Raw genomic sequence first — 16,499 nt, forward strand, 5'->3', positions numbered from 1 at the left:
CTTAGAAGGCTTCAGACCTGGTACAGTGCTGATTGGATGAGGATCAGAGGACTTCCGGGAGTTTCCAAGCCCGCTGTGGGACAGCTGAGAGGAGTTTTGCACGTGGATTGAGGTTCGGGAGGAGGAGATGGAGAGAGCCCCCAAGCCTGGCAAGGATGTCCCACCCAAGAAGGACAAACGTCAGGCCAAGAGGAAGGTAGAGGCCTTCCTGGGTGGGAAAGGAAGTTTTTTTTGTTTTGTTTTTTATATTTTTGATCCCCTAAGATGTCCATGTCCTAGGGAAAGGAAGTTTTTAGCTGCAGGTTCGGGGGGCGGAGCGTGGGCAGGAGTATCAGAGTGCCTGGTCTTCCCATAGAAACCGCGGCGATATTGGGAGGAAGACACCGCTCCGACCACAGACCGAGCCTGTCCAGGGCCTCCTCGTAACAAGAAGAGGAATCAAGAGCTCCGCCCCCAGAAGCCAAAGAACACTCACATCCTAAAGAAGCCTCGGATCTCTAAGAAGCCGCAGGTCCCGAAGAAACTCAGAAAACGGACGAATCCAGAGCCCGAGCGGAACTTGTCTGGGGTGAGTTTGGGACCGGATGGGTGGCAGGGCACGTCGCCTTGCGCTTTAAGAGTGAGAGGATTAGTGATCAACCCGAGCCTGTTTGCTAATTGCTTCCTCTCTGCCCCAGGCCCAGGACCCATTCCCAGGCCCCGCTCCCGTCCCTGTTGAGGTGGTACAGAAGTTCTGTCGCATTGACAAATCCAAAAAGGTGAGGTCCAGTAGAAGAGGAGCAGGGTTGGAGGCAGGGAATGTCTGGGTGAGTTGGATAGAGTCTTGACCAGGTGGCTCTCCTTTGACCCTACTTATCCTCTGGTTCTTCACCTACTCCTTCTCCAACAACAATTTTACAGATACCACATTCGAAATCCAAAACCCGAAATAGGCTTGAGGTAGCTGAAGCTGAGGAAGAGGAAACAAGTGTCAAAGCTGCTCGTTCTGAACTGCTGCTTGCTGAGGAACCTGGGTAAGTGTACCCTAATCTGGGCCTCTCTAGTCTTTGCTTTACTGAACTGTCTTTTCTCGTTTTTGTGTTGGAGTACCCACTTCATGTAGGAAACTTTACTGCCATTCTAACCTTCACTTGCAGGTTTTTGGAAGGAGAGAATGGGGAAGACACAGCAAAGATACTCCAGGCTGACATCGTGGAGGCTGTGGACATTGCAAGTGCAGCCAAGGTGAACCTGAGGAGGGTTGATTTGTGGTGCAGGGCAAGAGAAATGGGGACTAGAAGAGAGAATTACTGAAGAGAATTTATTCTTTCTTGATTTTTTCCCCCACTCTTCTCTTTCCTAGCACTTTGACTTGAATCTGCGGCAGTTTGGACCCTATAGACTGAACTACTCTCGAACTGGGAGGTAAGGTTTGTATTGCAGTGACTCTTGAACTAAAATGTGGTTGTGTTTTCTTACCCACCTCAGCCTTACCCGCCTCAGCCATACCCAGAATACACGTGGGTGGCTGATGCGGGGGTCCTGGTTTGCTTGGCTGTGAGGGGGCGTCCGCAGCAGCATCTCTCCTCCCACCGGAGAGGAGGAGCTGGTGTGCGGCAGACCTCAGACTGAGCCAGGGCGCTCCCCTGTAATAACACCTTGCCTGCCCTTCACCTCCAACAGACACCTGGCTTTTGGAGGGAGTCGGGGTCATGTGGCTGCCCTTGACTGGGTGACAAAGAGGCTTATGTGTGAGATCAACGTCATGGAGGCAGTGCGGGACATCCGGTCAGTGGTCAGTGGGGGTGAGACAGCCCATTCTTCATTGAATGACAGCCCATGACCCTGTCTCCCATTGAACCACCACTGCACTCCCTGCAGGTTTCTCCATTCTGAGGCGCTGCTTGCTGTCGCTCAGAACCGCTGGCTTCACATCTATGACAACCAGGGCATTGAGCTCCACTGCATCCGACGCTGTGACCGAGTAACACGGCTTGAGTTCCTGCCTTTCCACTTCCTCCTGGCCACAGCTGTGAGTGGCTGTGAAGCACAGGACTGGGTGGCAGCCCTTGGGAAGACCACTTCCCCTCAAGGACCCTAGTAGAGAGAAGACAGGGCAGTCAGGCCCCAGTCATTCTCTCTCTCTCTCTCTCTCTCTCTCTCTCTCTCTGCCAGTCAGAGACAGGGTTTCTGACTTACCTGGATGTATCGGTGGGGAAGATTGTGGCAGCTCTGAATGCTCGGGCTGGACGGCTTGGCGTCATGACTCAGAACCCTTACAATGCCGTTATCCATCTTGGACACAGCAATGGTCAGTCTCTGGCTTGGCTTTGACTTCTGACCATCGTGACTTGCTTTTCTTCTACAATTTGTACATCTTATGTCCCTTAAAGTTATCCTTTTGTTTCCCTCTTTTGTTATCTCTTGGTCTTGAGTCCCCATCTTTCCCAGGTTTAATAACATCAGGGGTAGATTTGTATTGGTAACTTTAGTTCTTCTCTTCTTACTTCCAGGCACTGTGTCTTTGTGGAGTCCAGCTATGAAGGAACCACTGGCAAAGATTCTCTGTCACCGTGGTGGGGTACGGGCTGTGACAGTGGATTCTACAGGCACGTAAGTTTCGGGATGAGGTGTTGGGTGTCACAGCTGGGCAGAAAGGTATGGAAGGCAGGGTGCCATTAGGAGCACAGACAGACTCTGTAGCCAGGCTACCCAGGTTTAAAGATTGGTGTTACCACTGCCCAGCCATGTAGGTGTGGGCACATCACATAATCTCTGTGTGCCATGGTTTTCTCACCCTGAGTGTGGTAATAGGAGTGGCTAGCTCAAGGGTCAGCAGACTTTCTCCGCAAAGAGCCAGATAGTAAATGTTTGAGGCCTTGCTAGCCAAGAGGCAGAAATTGAGGGTATTATGTAGGTACTTAAATAATGGCCGAGAAGACAAATCATCAAGTTTTTTTTTTTTTTTTTTTGAGACTCAGTCTCGCTTTGTTGCCTAGGCTAGAGTGAGTGCCGTGGCATCAGCCTAGCTCACAGCAACCTCAAACTCCTGGGCTCGAGCAATCCTGCTGCCTCAGCCTCCCGAGTAGCTGGGACTACAGGCATGCGCCACCATGCCCGGCTAATTTTTTTTTCTATATATATTGGTCAATTAATTTCTTTCTATTTATAGTAGAGACGGGGTCTCGCTCTTGTTCAGGCTAGTTTCGAACTCCTGACCTTGAGCAATCCGCCCACCTCGGCCTCCCAGAGAGCTAGGATTACAGGCGTGAGCCACCACGCCCGGCCTCAAATCATCAAGTTTTAAGCAGTGAAATTAAAAATACAATAATTGAATATGATATTCTTGTAATGTAGGTCTACTAATGGGAAAAACTGAATTCCTCTTTTCGAGGAAAACATTTTGCTTAGTTGAGGTTCAAAGTTAGTATTCTAAATCATCAAATTTGATTGCAAAATATTCACGTTAATGCTGATCTGCAGAGAGATTTTACATATTTCATCTTAGAAAATATCTTTTCACACTGGTGATAATGTAGGTGGTATGTGAGATGCTCGAAATGCTATCAGGTTATAACTGTGTCACTGTGACTTGCAGTGTACACTGAGCAGCAGGGAAGATCGAGATGCCATAGTCTCTATCTCGGTCACTCGACTGTGGTATGACAGAGCAAAAGCAGCCACAGTATAAGTGCCTTGAGTATGGGTATGTTCCAGTAAAAATTCATTTGTGGGCTGGATGCGGTGGCTCATGCCTGTAATCCTAGCACTTTGGGAGGAGAGGCAAGAGTTTGAGAAGCTAGGAGTTTGAGACCAGCCTGAGCAACATAGCAAGACACTGACACCACAAACAATAGAAAAGTCAGGCGGGTGTGGTGGCACATGCCTGTAGTCCCAGCTACTTGGGACTGAGGCAGGAGGATCTCTTGAGCCCAGGAGTTTGAGGTTGCTGTGAGCTAGGCTGATGCCACAGCACTCTAGCCGGGCAAGAGAGCAAGACCCTGTCTCATAAAACAAACAAACAAAACAACAACAAAAAACTTTATTTGTGGACACTTAAATTTGAATTTCATTTAATTTTCACATCTCTAAATATCCTTCTTTTGGTTTTTTTTTTTTCTGCAACCACCTAAAAATGTAGAAACCATTCTAAGCTTATGGGCTGGACAGAAATAGATAGTGGGCAGATTTGGCCCATGGGCGTAGTTTACCAAGCCCTGGTCTAAAGCCTTCATAAAGATGTGGTAGGCTTTAAAACTCGTTAAGGTATATACAGAGTTTAGCACAGGACACAGCAGATGGGCAGCACTACTGTCATTGTCGTCATAAAGAGGAGCCTTCTCTTCAGGCCTGGATGGTGATATGAGGGCGGGGGTGGTGTGTCTGCTGTTCCTGAGGGAATACCTGCATCTTCCACAGCTGCGCTTTCTGATTTGTACTTTTCTCTAATTCCTTTCATCCATCAGGCATTCACAGGGCACCTGCTGTGGGTGGGGCTCTGTGCTGAGGTCTTGGGGACACAGGGCTGAATTGTTGAGCCTGCCCTGGTGTGGTGTTCCAGTTACACTTTAGGTACAAAACAGATGGCCATGGTTATGGGAATGAGGCCAGGTGATGCATTTAGTTTCTATTCAGTTGTCTTTTGTCATCCCAGACTCAATGTGACCAAAATGAATAGGTCACGTTACTCCCAGAGTTCCTCCTTGCCTGCTTCCGTTCTCCCAGAATTTTCACCACCCAGAATTGGACTTCTTTGACTCCTGTAGCTATAAATAGTCCTCACGTTCTTTGGCCATCAGGAAGAGCAGGAACCAAAAGTACTGTTTCATGAGTGCCTTCTGGGTCTCCCGGCTCTGATACTTTGGTGGTATCATGACTACCTGTGAAGTCCTGGCTTCTCTTCCTCAGGGTGCCCTCCCAGAGCTGTCTCCATCTTTGCTGTCTCCTGTGCGCCTGAGTGATACAGCCATTTCCAGCCTCTGGCTCTTCCTTGCTTGTCCTAGGCACTCTTGTCAAAATAATCTTTCCCACAGGCTGCTTTCCTCCTTTACACTGCTGCCCAGGAATCTGTTACATTAAGTATAGACTACATAATCTATTTTTAAGTTGCTTTAAAAAAAATCAATAAGCAAATGCATGGAAAGGGAAAAGCTTGGTGGTCACCAACTTACGAAAGCCTCCAGGGTGCTTGGACCCCCTTGGCCTTCCATGTTTGCATCTTTGCAAACAAGCCATGTGGTTCAGCCCTTCTTACTCCCTATCTGTGCCAGCCTGGCTCTAGGAGAGTGGGGAGGTCTGTCTGAGGCTTTGTGCCTCTGTGGGTGTAGCTTACCCTTCCCGGGCTACCTTGGTCAGCCACTCCTCGCCTGTGCTTCAGGCTTAGTCACTAGTTCACTGACGCCTGGGGTCTAGTCAGCACCTTGATGCTGAACAGCTCTCTGGTCCTTGATCTTAGGTCTCCCTCCTCACTTTTCTCTGGTTCTCCTCAGGAAGTCTTCACACAGGCCAGGGGTTCTCCAGAGATGAAGCTGACCATCCTCAAAGGCTTTCTGGAAGTTTGTGTTAGGATTGGATTGGCTTCTCAAAGCTGAATTGCTTCTTGCAAGTTTAGTAGTACAGTAATGTGGCCTAGACTGCTGTCTGGCTGCTGGGTTGCTATTTACGCAGGGGCTACCATAGATGGGTGGGTGTAGGGGAGAGGAGCCAGCATGTGCTCTTGAGTTGCTTCACTGCAGGGTGTGACCTCATGTCCTAGGAGCCATGTGCAATTCCTGGTTTGCATTAATAGCCCCTGTGGTGGGGCTGAGGCCCTGATTATCTTGTCAGAAGTACCCAGCTGGACCTCTCATGGGCTCCATCACCAGGGCAAGTCTTGAAGTCCTTGGCCCCTTGGCAAACATGCCTCCCCTGCCTGGATGGTCCCTCTTCAGCCTCCCTCTCTAAGGAAAAACTTGAACATAGAAACTCCAAGCTCTGAAGGTTGACAGCTTATGCAGTGCACGGTTCCCTGAGAGGATGTGGTTACCACCCTTGCCTTCCTCCTTCCAGGGGAAGCAGAGAGGGGCAGGGCCCAACCCTGCAGCGCATTACTCCACTACTTCCTAAGTTGGTTTGCTCAAGTCCATGCAGTCTTCAGTGTGTGATTTGTCACTGCCAGAGAGCAGTGTTGGGATAATGAGCTGTGGGTCCTCAGTCTGACTTTAAAAAGACCCTACAATTTGTCCCCTTCTGATTTTCCTGACCATCTTTCCCACCAATCCTGAAAACCTCATCTCATCTCACTGAAAACAAACCTCTGCTTCCATCTCATGATAGCACGTGTTAACGCATTTGTACCTGCTGTGTCTGTTTATCATGCTTTCTTGAGAATTACCTAGAATGGCTCAAATCCCGCCTTGCCCAGGAAGCCCTTCCTGACCACTGCAGATGCTCTTTTCCTTTGCTGCGAGTCTACACAGGGGAATGTCACATTTAGGTACAGCCTGTCGTAGGTGTGCTCCCTTGGCCTCATGTCTTGGTAGGGAGTGTGGTGTGAGCAGATAAGATGCAGACACTAGAGAAACAGGCCTGACTTGAATCCCAGTCCAACCATTCACTAACCCAGATTTCCCTTCTCTGAGCTTCAGTTCCTCACCTGTAAAAGGGAAATAAAAATAGTACAGAACTGTGTGAGGCTTAACTGAGAGGATGCCTGTGGAGTGTTAGTGTGAGGGCAGCAGTTGTTATCATTGGCCTTTTTCTCCTCAGCTGGACTTGGCCACAAGCCTGCTTAGTAAACCCATTTACTGACAGATTAATTGATCTTGATCCTCCTTCCCCCCAGGTACATGGCCACCTCTGGGCTGGACCACCAGCTGAAGATCTTTGACTTGCGAGGGACATTCCAGCCTCTGAGTGCTCGGACCCTGCCCCAGGGAGCAGGGCACCTGGCCTTCTCCCAGCGGGGACTGCTGGTTGCGGGAATGGGCGATGTCGTCAACATCTGGGCAGGGCAGGGCCAGGCTGGCCCACCTTCCCTTGAGCAGCTCTACCTCACCCACCGGCTCTCAGGCCCTGTGCATGGCCTTCAGTTCTGCCCCTTTGAAGACGTGCTAGGGGTGGGCCACAGTGGGGGCGTCACCAGCATGCTGGTCCCCGGTGAGTGGGCCAGGGATGGGGCTCCAACTCTGGATCCACTGGATCAACTCTGGCTCCACATTTGGGGGGCCTGAGACAGCCAGGAGCATGGGGCTTGGCCAGGCTGGAGCAGCTGGCCTGGCTTCTTCCTCATGGCTCCATGCTCCTCACTGCCTCCAGGAGCTGCTGAGCCCAACTTTGACGGCCTGGACAGTAACCCCTACAGGAGCCGGAAACAGCGCCAGGAGTGGGAGGTGAAGGCCCTGCTGGAGAAGGTGAGGTTCTCCCCACCAGAGAAGGTATCTGTGTGTGGGGCTGGGGTGGGGAAAGCTCCCCAGAGCTCTTAAGCTGGGGGATCTTGGGAAGAGGGCTTCCGCAGCCTCCCGGCTTCTCTTTGGTGCCATCCTCCTGTGGCTCATTGCCCATTCCAGTCCCTCTGTGACACTCCCAGGTACCTGCAGAGCTTATTTGTCTGGACCCACGAGCCCTGGCAGAGGTGGATGTCATCTCTTTGGAGCAGGAAAAGAAAGAGCGGATAGAGAGGCTGGTATGGAGCAGGCCCAAGTGCCCAGGCCCTTCCTCACCCCATCTCCACCCACCATGGGCCTGCCCCAGAGGTGTGGCACAGCAGGTGGGTGCTGTTAGTGCCCTGACTCTGAGGCTGCAACAAATTATACTCCTGTTCCCTCCCTCAGGGCTATGACCCCGAAGCTAAGACTCCCTTCCAGCCAAAGCCAAAGCAGAAGGGCCGCAGCTCTACAGCAAGCCTGGTGAAGAGGAAGAGGAAGGTCATGGACGAGGAGCACAGGGTAAATGAGCACTCCCATGAGCCTTACCCTCCTGCTTGGACTGCTGCCACTTATCACTTGACCCATGTCCTCTCTCCCTCTCCTGTCCCCAGGAGAAGGTCCGGCAGAGCTTCGAGCAGCAGAAGCAGCACAAGCAAAAGAAGACCAAACCCTTTGGAGCCTGGCCATCTGCCCTGGACAGATTCGTGCGCTGAGCCAGGTTCTAGGGTGCCCTGGGAACAGTCTTTCCCCAAGATCACCTGTAGGGAAATGCCTGTCCCCTGGAACAAGGAGGGGGCGATGTGCTCCCTTCCCCAGTTGGAGGTAGACAGCTGGCTCTTAGGGTGGGTTGGTAATAAAGAGGAAAGTGATTTTTTTGGATGATGTGTCTAGATCATCCTGTGGACCTGTTCCCCTCCTCCTCGCCCAGCACGGGACTATTCTAGGATCAGAGGGGTCACAGTGTTTTGCCTTTATCCCTGCCCCATACCTTGTGGTTGCTGTGGCCTTAACCTTGCCTTTTAGGAGCCTTTCCTCCTGAGAGAGGCTGTCCTTTCTCCCATGTCCCTGGAGATGTCCTTCCCATTTGGCAGGGCCCAGCAGCCTCTGGGCGGGCTCTCCAGTTTGTGTTCTGGGAGTCCTAGTGAAGACCACATTGCACTCAAAGAGGTGGAGAGACAAGTTTATTGAGGCGTGTTTGCCCTTCTTCTGCCCTGGCTGGAGAGAACAATTCCAGCCCTCTTTTATCCTTCCTAATGACCATCTTTGGGGCTGGCAGGCCAGGCCCCTAGGGTTCTCCTACATCCTTGTCTTTGGTGACAGACAACATGAGGAAACTGATCAGCTGCAACCAGGTAGGGCCCCTGTCTTGGGCCCTGTGAGAAGAGAAGGTCCCAGGGCTGCTGCTGGACTGTCAGCTCCTCATACCTCTCCTTGGCCGCAGGTACTCTCAGCTGTGAAGCCAGGCCATTACTCGGCACCGCAGGATGCCCAGGGCTCCCTGGAGCCAGGAACAGAATGGCGTAGTCCTTTCTCCAGCAGAGCCACCCACCAGCTTCCAGGCTTCTTGCATCTTCCAGGGGTCCAACTTGTGGGATGTCAGCAGGAACTTCCCATAGCAGCACCGGTCCAGGGGATAATGGGTGGCGCCAGCCAGCTTGACACAGTGGGTTGGGGCGAGTCCTCCTCGTCGGGCACTTACCCCCACAAAGACATCTTCTAGTGGCAGAGGGGGTGCCCCGCTGGCCACCTTCAAAATGAGCTGCACAGCAGAAGCCGACAGCACATACCCTGTGCCCGAGGCATAGGGGGGAAAAGGGCCCCAGGTTGGAGGCCACTGCTCCTCTGACACCTGGTGCCGCCCCCCTGGCGTCCGAGAGGGGTTTGCCCGCCAGTGTACCCGGCCCAGGTACAGAAGAGGCACTGCCTTGCTGTGCAAGGCCTGGCCTCCTTGCAGCTGTTCATCTCCAACCACAGCCTGTGTCTGGGGCTCAGTGCCCCTCTCCCATTGCTCCCAGCGGCCTCCTCGCAGGACCAGCTCTGACACCAGTTCCCGAACGTTGACAAACACATCATCATCCGTCTTGAGGATGTAGCGGGCCATGGGGCAGTGTTTGTCAGCCCAGTTCAGCCCACTGAGGGTCTTGAGGGTGAGGTTTCGGTAGGAGTCCTGGAAAGCTGCCTGCAAGATGTCCCCTTGGGCAGCTGACTCCCTCGCCAGGTCGTTCCTGTGGGAGCCCCAGCTAGGGTGCTGCCTGTTGGGCTCTCCCAGCAGGAAGAGCGTCTGCACCCTGAGCCCCCGGGCCTCATGCAGCCCACCCCAGGAGGCTCGAATGGCGTTTCTCTGGTTCAGGTTCTCCGGGGCCGTGCACACCAGAATTAGCAGGAAAGGAGGAGCGCCGGGACCACTGCAGGCCTCCTGGTTGGGGATCAAGAGGCGCGGCAGGGCCAGGGGCGGCCCTGGTGAGGCTGGGGCTGGCAGCAGGGAGGCTAGCGAGAGGCTCAGCAGCTCTTCCCCAATCCCCGAGGGCCCGAAGAGGGTCCAGACGATCACCACCAGCAGGGCAGCGAGGAGAAGGCGCCGGAAGAGGCTGAGGGGCATGGCGTGGCACAGTTGGTAGGGATCCCGAGGGAAAGCAGGACGCTTACAGGCTGGAAAGCATAGCTCTCCCTGGCCTGGGTCACAGGCTCGTACCTAACCGGCCACGCCTGGGCCGCAGCGGGAGGCGCGCGGCCAGTACCAGCCCACCCTGGGAAAGAGAAGGCGGCGGCGCCCTGAGCGGATGGTTACCTTGCCGCCCCAGCCTCCGCTCCGCCAGCTGCCCCACCCTCTCCTGCGACTGCCCGTCTCCCCGCCAGTTCCGAGTCGCGTTTACATCCCCGCCGGAAGCGGCGTAGGAGCAGCGCGACGCAATACCGCAGGCGCATGTGCGGGCAGGCTGGGATGCGGTCTGGCGTCTGGTCCGCCTCCACGCCAGCCAGCCTCTCCTCCAAGCGGGGGGCGGGGGCTCCCTTTATGGCCACGATTGTCTGCCGGTTGCTTGTCCTTGTAAGGTTAAGGACAAATGACTTTTTCCTTACCAGCCTGCCCCCAACCCTCCAACTATAGAACCCCAGGGTGGTCAAGACCTGCAAATAACTGACTGCAACTTAGACTTTGACTAGGCTTGGGAACCCACAACCAATGTACACACCAACCCCCAAGGCTGCATGTTGGTTGTTCCATCTCCCGCGTTATCTGTGCATCACAGGGTGGGACATCACTACTAGCTGGACATACAGTGACTGGGGGGCAGAGGAAGGGGCCCATCGCCATTGTAAAACTAATAGCATCAGTGTCACCAGAATAATGGAGGACCAGTAAGAAGGAAGCCATACATATATAAACTATTTATTAACAGACAAGGCCTACAGACTTATTTCTTCTTGGACACCCCCACAGTACGGCCTCGGCGGCCAGTGGTCTTGGTGTGCTGGCCTCGGACACGAAGGCTGCAGGTAAAAAAGAGAAGGGTCATAGGTCACACACAGCAAAGAAAAGGTTGGAGGAAAAGGAAAATTGAACACAAATAATGGTGGGAGGGAGTCTAGAGAGAGGCAGGCAGATGAAACCTCCACCCCCACTCACCCCCAAAAGTGTCGCAGCCCTCTATGGGCCCGAATCTTCTTCAGCCGCTCCAGGTCTTCACGGAGCTTGTTGTCCAAACCATTGGCCAGGACCTGGATTTGGAGGAGAGGGTGAAGATGTTTGCTTTATTCCAACCTCCTATGCCCAATTCTATTTGGAGCCCCCTTTCCTCCAACCCTGCCCCCATCTCCATACACACCTGGCTGTATTTTCCATCCTTTACATCCTTCTGCCTGTTCAGAAACCAGTCTGGGATCTTGTACTGCCGTGGATTCTGCATAATGGTGATCACACGTTCCACCTGGCAGGCAGGACAAAGATCTAGATGGTCCCTTTCTGAGGCAAGCCCAACCCCCAGCCCAACCTCCAACCTCCTCACCTCATCCTCAGTGAGTTCTCCTGCCCTCTTGGTGAGATCAATGTCTGCTTTCCTCAACACCACATGAGCATATCTTCGACCCACACCCTGAAGTGAGAGGTTTTAGAATTAGGGTTAAATTTGATTTGTATTCCCTTATAGCCCCATTATTCAAAAAGCCCATAGAAGTAGGACCTGCAATAAATTGTAGTTTTACAACTCACCCTTCCCTCGCCCACCTTCCTGAATATATATCTTGGGATAGACAATAACCCCTTGAAAGCAGGGTCTTTTCCCCCCTCATTTCTCAGCATATGTAGCTGTCAACAGGTATTCTCAGTTTTTGCATTGTGGAGAACAAGGGGCCTGTCTCTCCAAGCTGATGCAGCAAAACCAGTCTTGTGAGTTAACAAGGCTGATCAGGGATTGGATTCAGTTGCTTACAATCCAACTTTTTTTTTTTTTTTTTGAGACACTGTCTCCCTGTTGCCTGGGCTAGTGTGCCATGGCATCAGCCTAGCTCACAGCAACCTCAAACTCGTGGGCTCAAGCAATCCTTCTGCCTCAGCCTCCAGAGTAGCTAGGACTACAGGCACGCGCCACCATGCCTGGCTAATTGTTTCTAGATCCTTGTTAGTATAGTGGTAACTGACAAAAAAAAAAAAAAAAGAGCAAACAAATAAAATGAATTTTGGCATTAAAAAAAAAAATCAGGCCGGCCGTGGTGGCTCATTCTGGGAGGGTGAGGTGGGTGGATTGCTCAAGGTCAGGAGTTCGAAACCAGCCTGAGCCAGACCCTGTCTCTACTATAAATAAAAATTAATCAACCAACTAAAAATATATATACTAAAATTAGTCAGGCGTTGTGGCACAAGTCTGTAGTCCCAGCTACTCAGGAGGCATAGGCAGTAGGATCACTTGAGCCCAGGTGATTGAGGTTGCTGTGAGCTAGGCTGACGCCACAGCACTCACTCTAGCCTGGGCAACAAAGTGAGACTGTCTCAGAAAAAAAAAAAAAATCAAAGAAACTAGTGCTTACATTGGTGGCATGGTACAACACCAGCACTAGCACCACTTGCCATGTGAACTCACAAACCGATTTGGATGGTGAAGGATAGCACCCGCCCCCTGCAATTCATGTCCACCTAGAACCTCAGAATGTGACCCTATTTGGAAAGGTCGTCTTTGTAGAAATCATCAGGTAAAATGAGGTTATACTGGATGAGAGTAGTCCCCAAATCCAAAGACTGACAACCTCAGAAGAGGAGAGGCACAGACACAAGAGGGTACAAAGGGATAAAGGAAAGACTGAAATCATGCTACAAACCAAAGAATGTTAAGGATTATGGACAACCACCAGATGACAGGGAGAGGCAAAGTAGGATTCTTAGAGCCTTCAGAGGGAGTATGGCCCCTGCGGACACCTTGATTTTGAACTTTTGGCCGCCAGAGCTGAGAGAATAATTTTCTGCCTAGTTTGTGGGAACTTGTTATAGTAGCCCTAGGAAACAAAAACAGACGGCATTTCCATATGCAAGAAAGTGATGGAGGATCAGGTTGATTCAGTAGAAATCAGGGTCTCTCTAATTTACTTAAATATTCACATATGAGGCTGGGTGCAGTGGCTCACAATTGTAATCCTCAGGAGGCTGAGGTGGGAGGATCGCTTAAGGGCAGGAGTTCAAGACCAGCCTGATCAAGAGACAGACCCCATCTCTACCAAAAAAACGGAAAAATCAGCTTTAGTCCCAGCTACTAGGGAGGCTGAGGCAGGAGGATCGCTTCGAGTCCAGGGGTTTGAGGTTGCATTGAACCATGAAAGGTCACTGCACTCTACCCAAGGCAACAGATTGAGGCTGTCTCAAAAAACCCATAAATGAAATGGCATATTTGTGATTTAATTCAAAACAGAATGGGTAAAGAGGAAATAAGATTTCTAGTTTTTAGGCCGGGTGCGGTGGCTCACACCTGTAATCCTAGCACTCTGGGAGGCCAAAGCAGAAGGACCCCTCAAGGTCAGGAGTTCAAAACCAGCCCTAGCAAGAGCGAGACCCCCCCGTCTCTACTAAAAATAGAAAGAAATTGGCTAACTAAAAACATATATAGAAAAAATTAGCCAGGCATGGTGGCGCATGCCTGTAGTCCCAGCTACTCAGAAGGCTGAGGCAGAAAGGGTTGCTTGAGCCCAGGAGTTTGAGGTTGCTGTGAGCTAGGGCTGACGCCACGGCACTCTAGCCTAGGCAAGACTGAGACTGTCTCAAAAAAAAAAAATACATCCATGGGGTTAATTATTCTCTTCTACTTTTGAATGTTTCACTTTTTCATTTTTGAATCCCCCCCAACCAGTACCAGATCCTCAAAAAAAAGACCACACTCAAATTTTCCTTCTCTCACCAGAAGAGTTAGCTGTTTTTGCTGGCTCTCCAAACCATTAGACTTCTTATTATAGACTCACAAGTGCCTGAAAATGCATTAGTTAAGTTTGTTTTTCCTTGAGTTGTAAGTTGCCTACAAAGATTGGCCCAAGTAGTAATAAATACAAAACCAGTCAATTTCAAAGAGGTAAGACAGGACAGATACAGCGGAAGCATCATCCTATTAACCTTGCTTATCTTTTATAAACACTATCTTGGCCGGGCGCAGTGGCTCACACCTATAATCCTAGCACCCTGAGAGGCCAAGGCAGGCGGATCCATAGAGGTCAGGAGTTCAAAACCAGCCTGAGCGAGACCCCGTCTCTACCTAAAAAAGAAAGAAATTAATCGACCAACTAAAAAAAAGATATATATATATTACAAAAAAAATTGGCGGGGCATGGTGGCACATGCCTGTAGTCCCAGCTACTGCTTGAGCCCAGGAGATTGAGGTTGCCGTAAGCTAGGCTGACCCCACGAGACTCACTTAAGCCAGAACAACAAAGTGAGACTGTCTCAAAAAACAAACAAAAAAACCTCCACTATCTCAGTCTTATGTCAAGCCTTTAATACGTACTATATTTTACACTGCCTTACGGAAGGAAGCAATCTTCCTCTATGTAATTTAAGAATAAAAGGTGTGCTCCATGAAGTAAAGAAGAAAAAAAAATCAAAGTAATCTGACAAACTTTTATAAATCAAAGACACTTAACTGCTTAAACCAACTTACCACCTTCTTTTTTTTTTTTTGAGACAGTCTCACTCTGTTGCCCGGTCTAAAGTGCCGTGGTGTCAGCCTAGCTCACAGCAACCTCAAACTCCTAGGCTCAAGCGATCCTCCTGCCTCAGCCTTCAGAGTAGCTGGGACTACAGGTATGCACCACCATGCTTTGCTAATTTTTTCTATATATTTTTAGTTGGCCAATTAATTTCTTTCTATTTTTTTTTTTTTTTTTTAGTAGAGACGGGGTCTCACTCTTGGCTCAGGCTGGTTTTGAACTCCTGACTTTGAGGGATCCTCCTGCTTCGGCCTCCCAGAGTGCTAGGATTACAGGCGTGAGCCACCACGCCCAGCCTCTAACTTACCTTCTGATAAATACCAATACATGCTCCCTCTAGCTAAACAGGCTCCTTTAACTTTATCCTCTATAAAATTTTTATTGACTTCCTCAAAATTAGGGAGCAGTATCCCTGGAACCGTCCATTCCCTAATGCTGCACGAGTACCTATCATGCACCAGAAGCTGGAGATTGTGACTGAGACAGCCCTAGGCCTAGCCCTGCCCCTGTGGAGTGTACACACTGGTAGGAAAGACATTCAGCCATTTTCAAACTAATTATGAATTCTAACTGGAAAAAAAAGTCCCCATCTGGAAGACCAGGAATTCATTGGGTTTGTGGAGAGAAATATCCAAGCTTGCATTTACCGACTCTTGCGACAAGCCAAAGAGACAGGTGCTGGTTCCCACTTGAATGGTAAAGGAGCAGTAACTCTGGCATCAAGTACATGTCCTGTTCACACCTTTCCTACCCCTAGGGGATTCTTCACACTTGGTATCTGCTGGCATTTATACTTACCCCTCAAGATGTACAATTATCCAATTCTAAGATCACACAAATTTCACAGGAAGGACTGCTGTTTTAAGATGCAGTGGGGGGAGATGGTATCTAGAAGGGATGTCACAAGCTGATGGTCCAGAAAAATCTTGGTGAATTCACGCAGGCAACTCTTTCTACCCAAACGTCCCCAGGTGAAATGTTTTAACTTGATCTTAGACTACTCTCTGGCTTTTATTACTTATGGTTTGTGAGAAACGTGGTAAGGGATTACTTGCTCCCTTAACCATTTTTCTTTTCTTAATCCAGTAGCCAAGGAGATCTGGATAGGGCTCAGGTCTCCTCAACTTTGCCTCAATTACAGCTTAGGTCTTACCCCAATTTTCGTTTATTCTCTACTCTTTACCTACTTTACCTTAATGGCAGTGATGGCAAAAGCTATTTTGCGCCGCCCATCGATGTTGGTGTTGAGTACTCGCAAAATGTGCTGGAACTTCTCAGGGATCACTAGAGACTGATTGAAAAAGTATGGGGGAGAAAGACACCATGAACTACTAACAAATTTTAAGGTCGATACTGCAAACGAACAACCTCAAAACAGAAACATTAAGTTTGTCACAGAAGGTGCAAAGACGAACCCTCCGCCCCCCCGCCTTAGGTTTTCTCAGCACAAACTCCTCAGTCCTGCAGAGAGCAGGAACGTGAAGCATTCAAGCTTCGGAAAATACGATCTTTGGTAAGAGAAGTAGGTCTCCTGCCCACTCCCAAAAATACACTCTGCACGACGGAGGCTGGAATTTTCCACAGACGCCCAAGCGTTTAGCAGCAGCTTCCATGAGCCCGGGGAATGACCATTCCTCGGGCCCCGCTCCAACTGGAAGTCTCTGGTGTCCCTTCCCAAGTGTGCGATCCAAGACTCCACACAGAAAGTTGCAGGCCCCCAGGACAGAGCGTTTGCGGCACCCTGACAGCAGACCTTCCCTGCGCTGGTTACGATGTCGCTGGATCGCGGCACAAATTCCAGTCTTACCATTGCGGCAGCACAACCAGCGGCGTGTAGGCCTCCTGTAGAAGAGACAGCGGAAGTGACGCAATATTCTTATATAGTTTCCATGCGGAAGAGGCGGAGCGAGCTAGGAGAAGCGCTTCCGGAAATTGCGA

At 50.6% G+C, this 16,499-nt stretch overlaps 3 protein-coding genes across 3 annotated transcripts; 1 reads left to right on the plus strand and 2 right to left on the minus strand.

Annotated features, from left to right (window-relative positions):
- WDR46 (WD repeat domain 46) lies at positions 1-8,264 on the plus strand. Its single transcript, XM_012791356.2, has 15 exons — positions 1-196; positions 356-568; positions 678-758; positions 901-1,013; positions 1,137-1,224; positions 1,343-1,404; positions 1,663-1,767; positions 1,861-2,011; positions 2,155-2,290; positions 2,493-2,592; positions 6,803-7,116; positions 7,276-7,370; positions 7,547-7,642; positions 7,791-7,904; positions 7,997-8,264. Exons 1-15 carry the CDS (start codon positions 128-130, stop codon positions 8,096-8,098), a joined length of 1,839 nt encoding a protein of 612 aa, XP_012646810.1. The 5' UTR covers positions 1-127; the 3' UTR covers positions 8,099-8,264.
- Positions 8,265-8,718: 454 nt separating this feature from the next.
- Positions 8,719-10,267, minus strand: B3GALT4 (beta-1,3-galactosyltransferase 4). The gene has a single exon (XM_012791369.3). The coding sequence runs from the start codon at positions 9,982-9,984 to the stop codon at positions 8,833-8,835; it is 1,152 nt and encodes a 383-aa protein (XP_012646823.1). The 5' UTR covers positions 9,985-10,267; the 3' UTR covers positions 8,719-8,832.
- Positions 10,268-10,753: 486 nt separating this feature from the next.
- RPS18 (ribosomal protein S18) lies at positions 10,754-16,498 on the minus strand. The gene is made up of 6 exons (XM_012791380.3): positions 16,369-16,498; positions 15,754-15,852; positions 11,390-11,476; positions 11,210-11,311; positions 11,011-11,102; positions 10,754-10,874 (listed from the first exon to the last, which is right to left on the minus strand). Exons 1-6 carry the CDS (start codon positions 16,369-16,371, stop codon positions 10,799-10,801), a joined length of 459 nt encoding a protein of 152 aa, XP_012646834.1. The 5' UTR covers positions 16,372-16,498; the 3' UTR covers positions 10,754-10,798.
- Between the last annotated feature and the right edge of the window lies 1 nt (position 16,499).

This window comes from Microcebus murinus, chromosome 5 (genome assembly GCF_040939455.1).
Source record: "Microcebus murinus isolate Inina chromosome 5, M.murinus_Inina_mat1.0, whole genome shotgun sequence".
Taxonomy (NCBI): Eukaryota; Metazoa; Chordata; class Mammalia; order Primates; family Cheirogaleidae; genus Microcebus; species Microcebus murinus.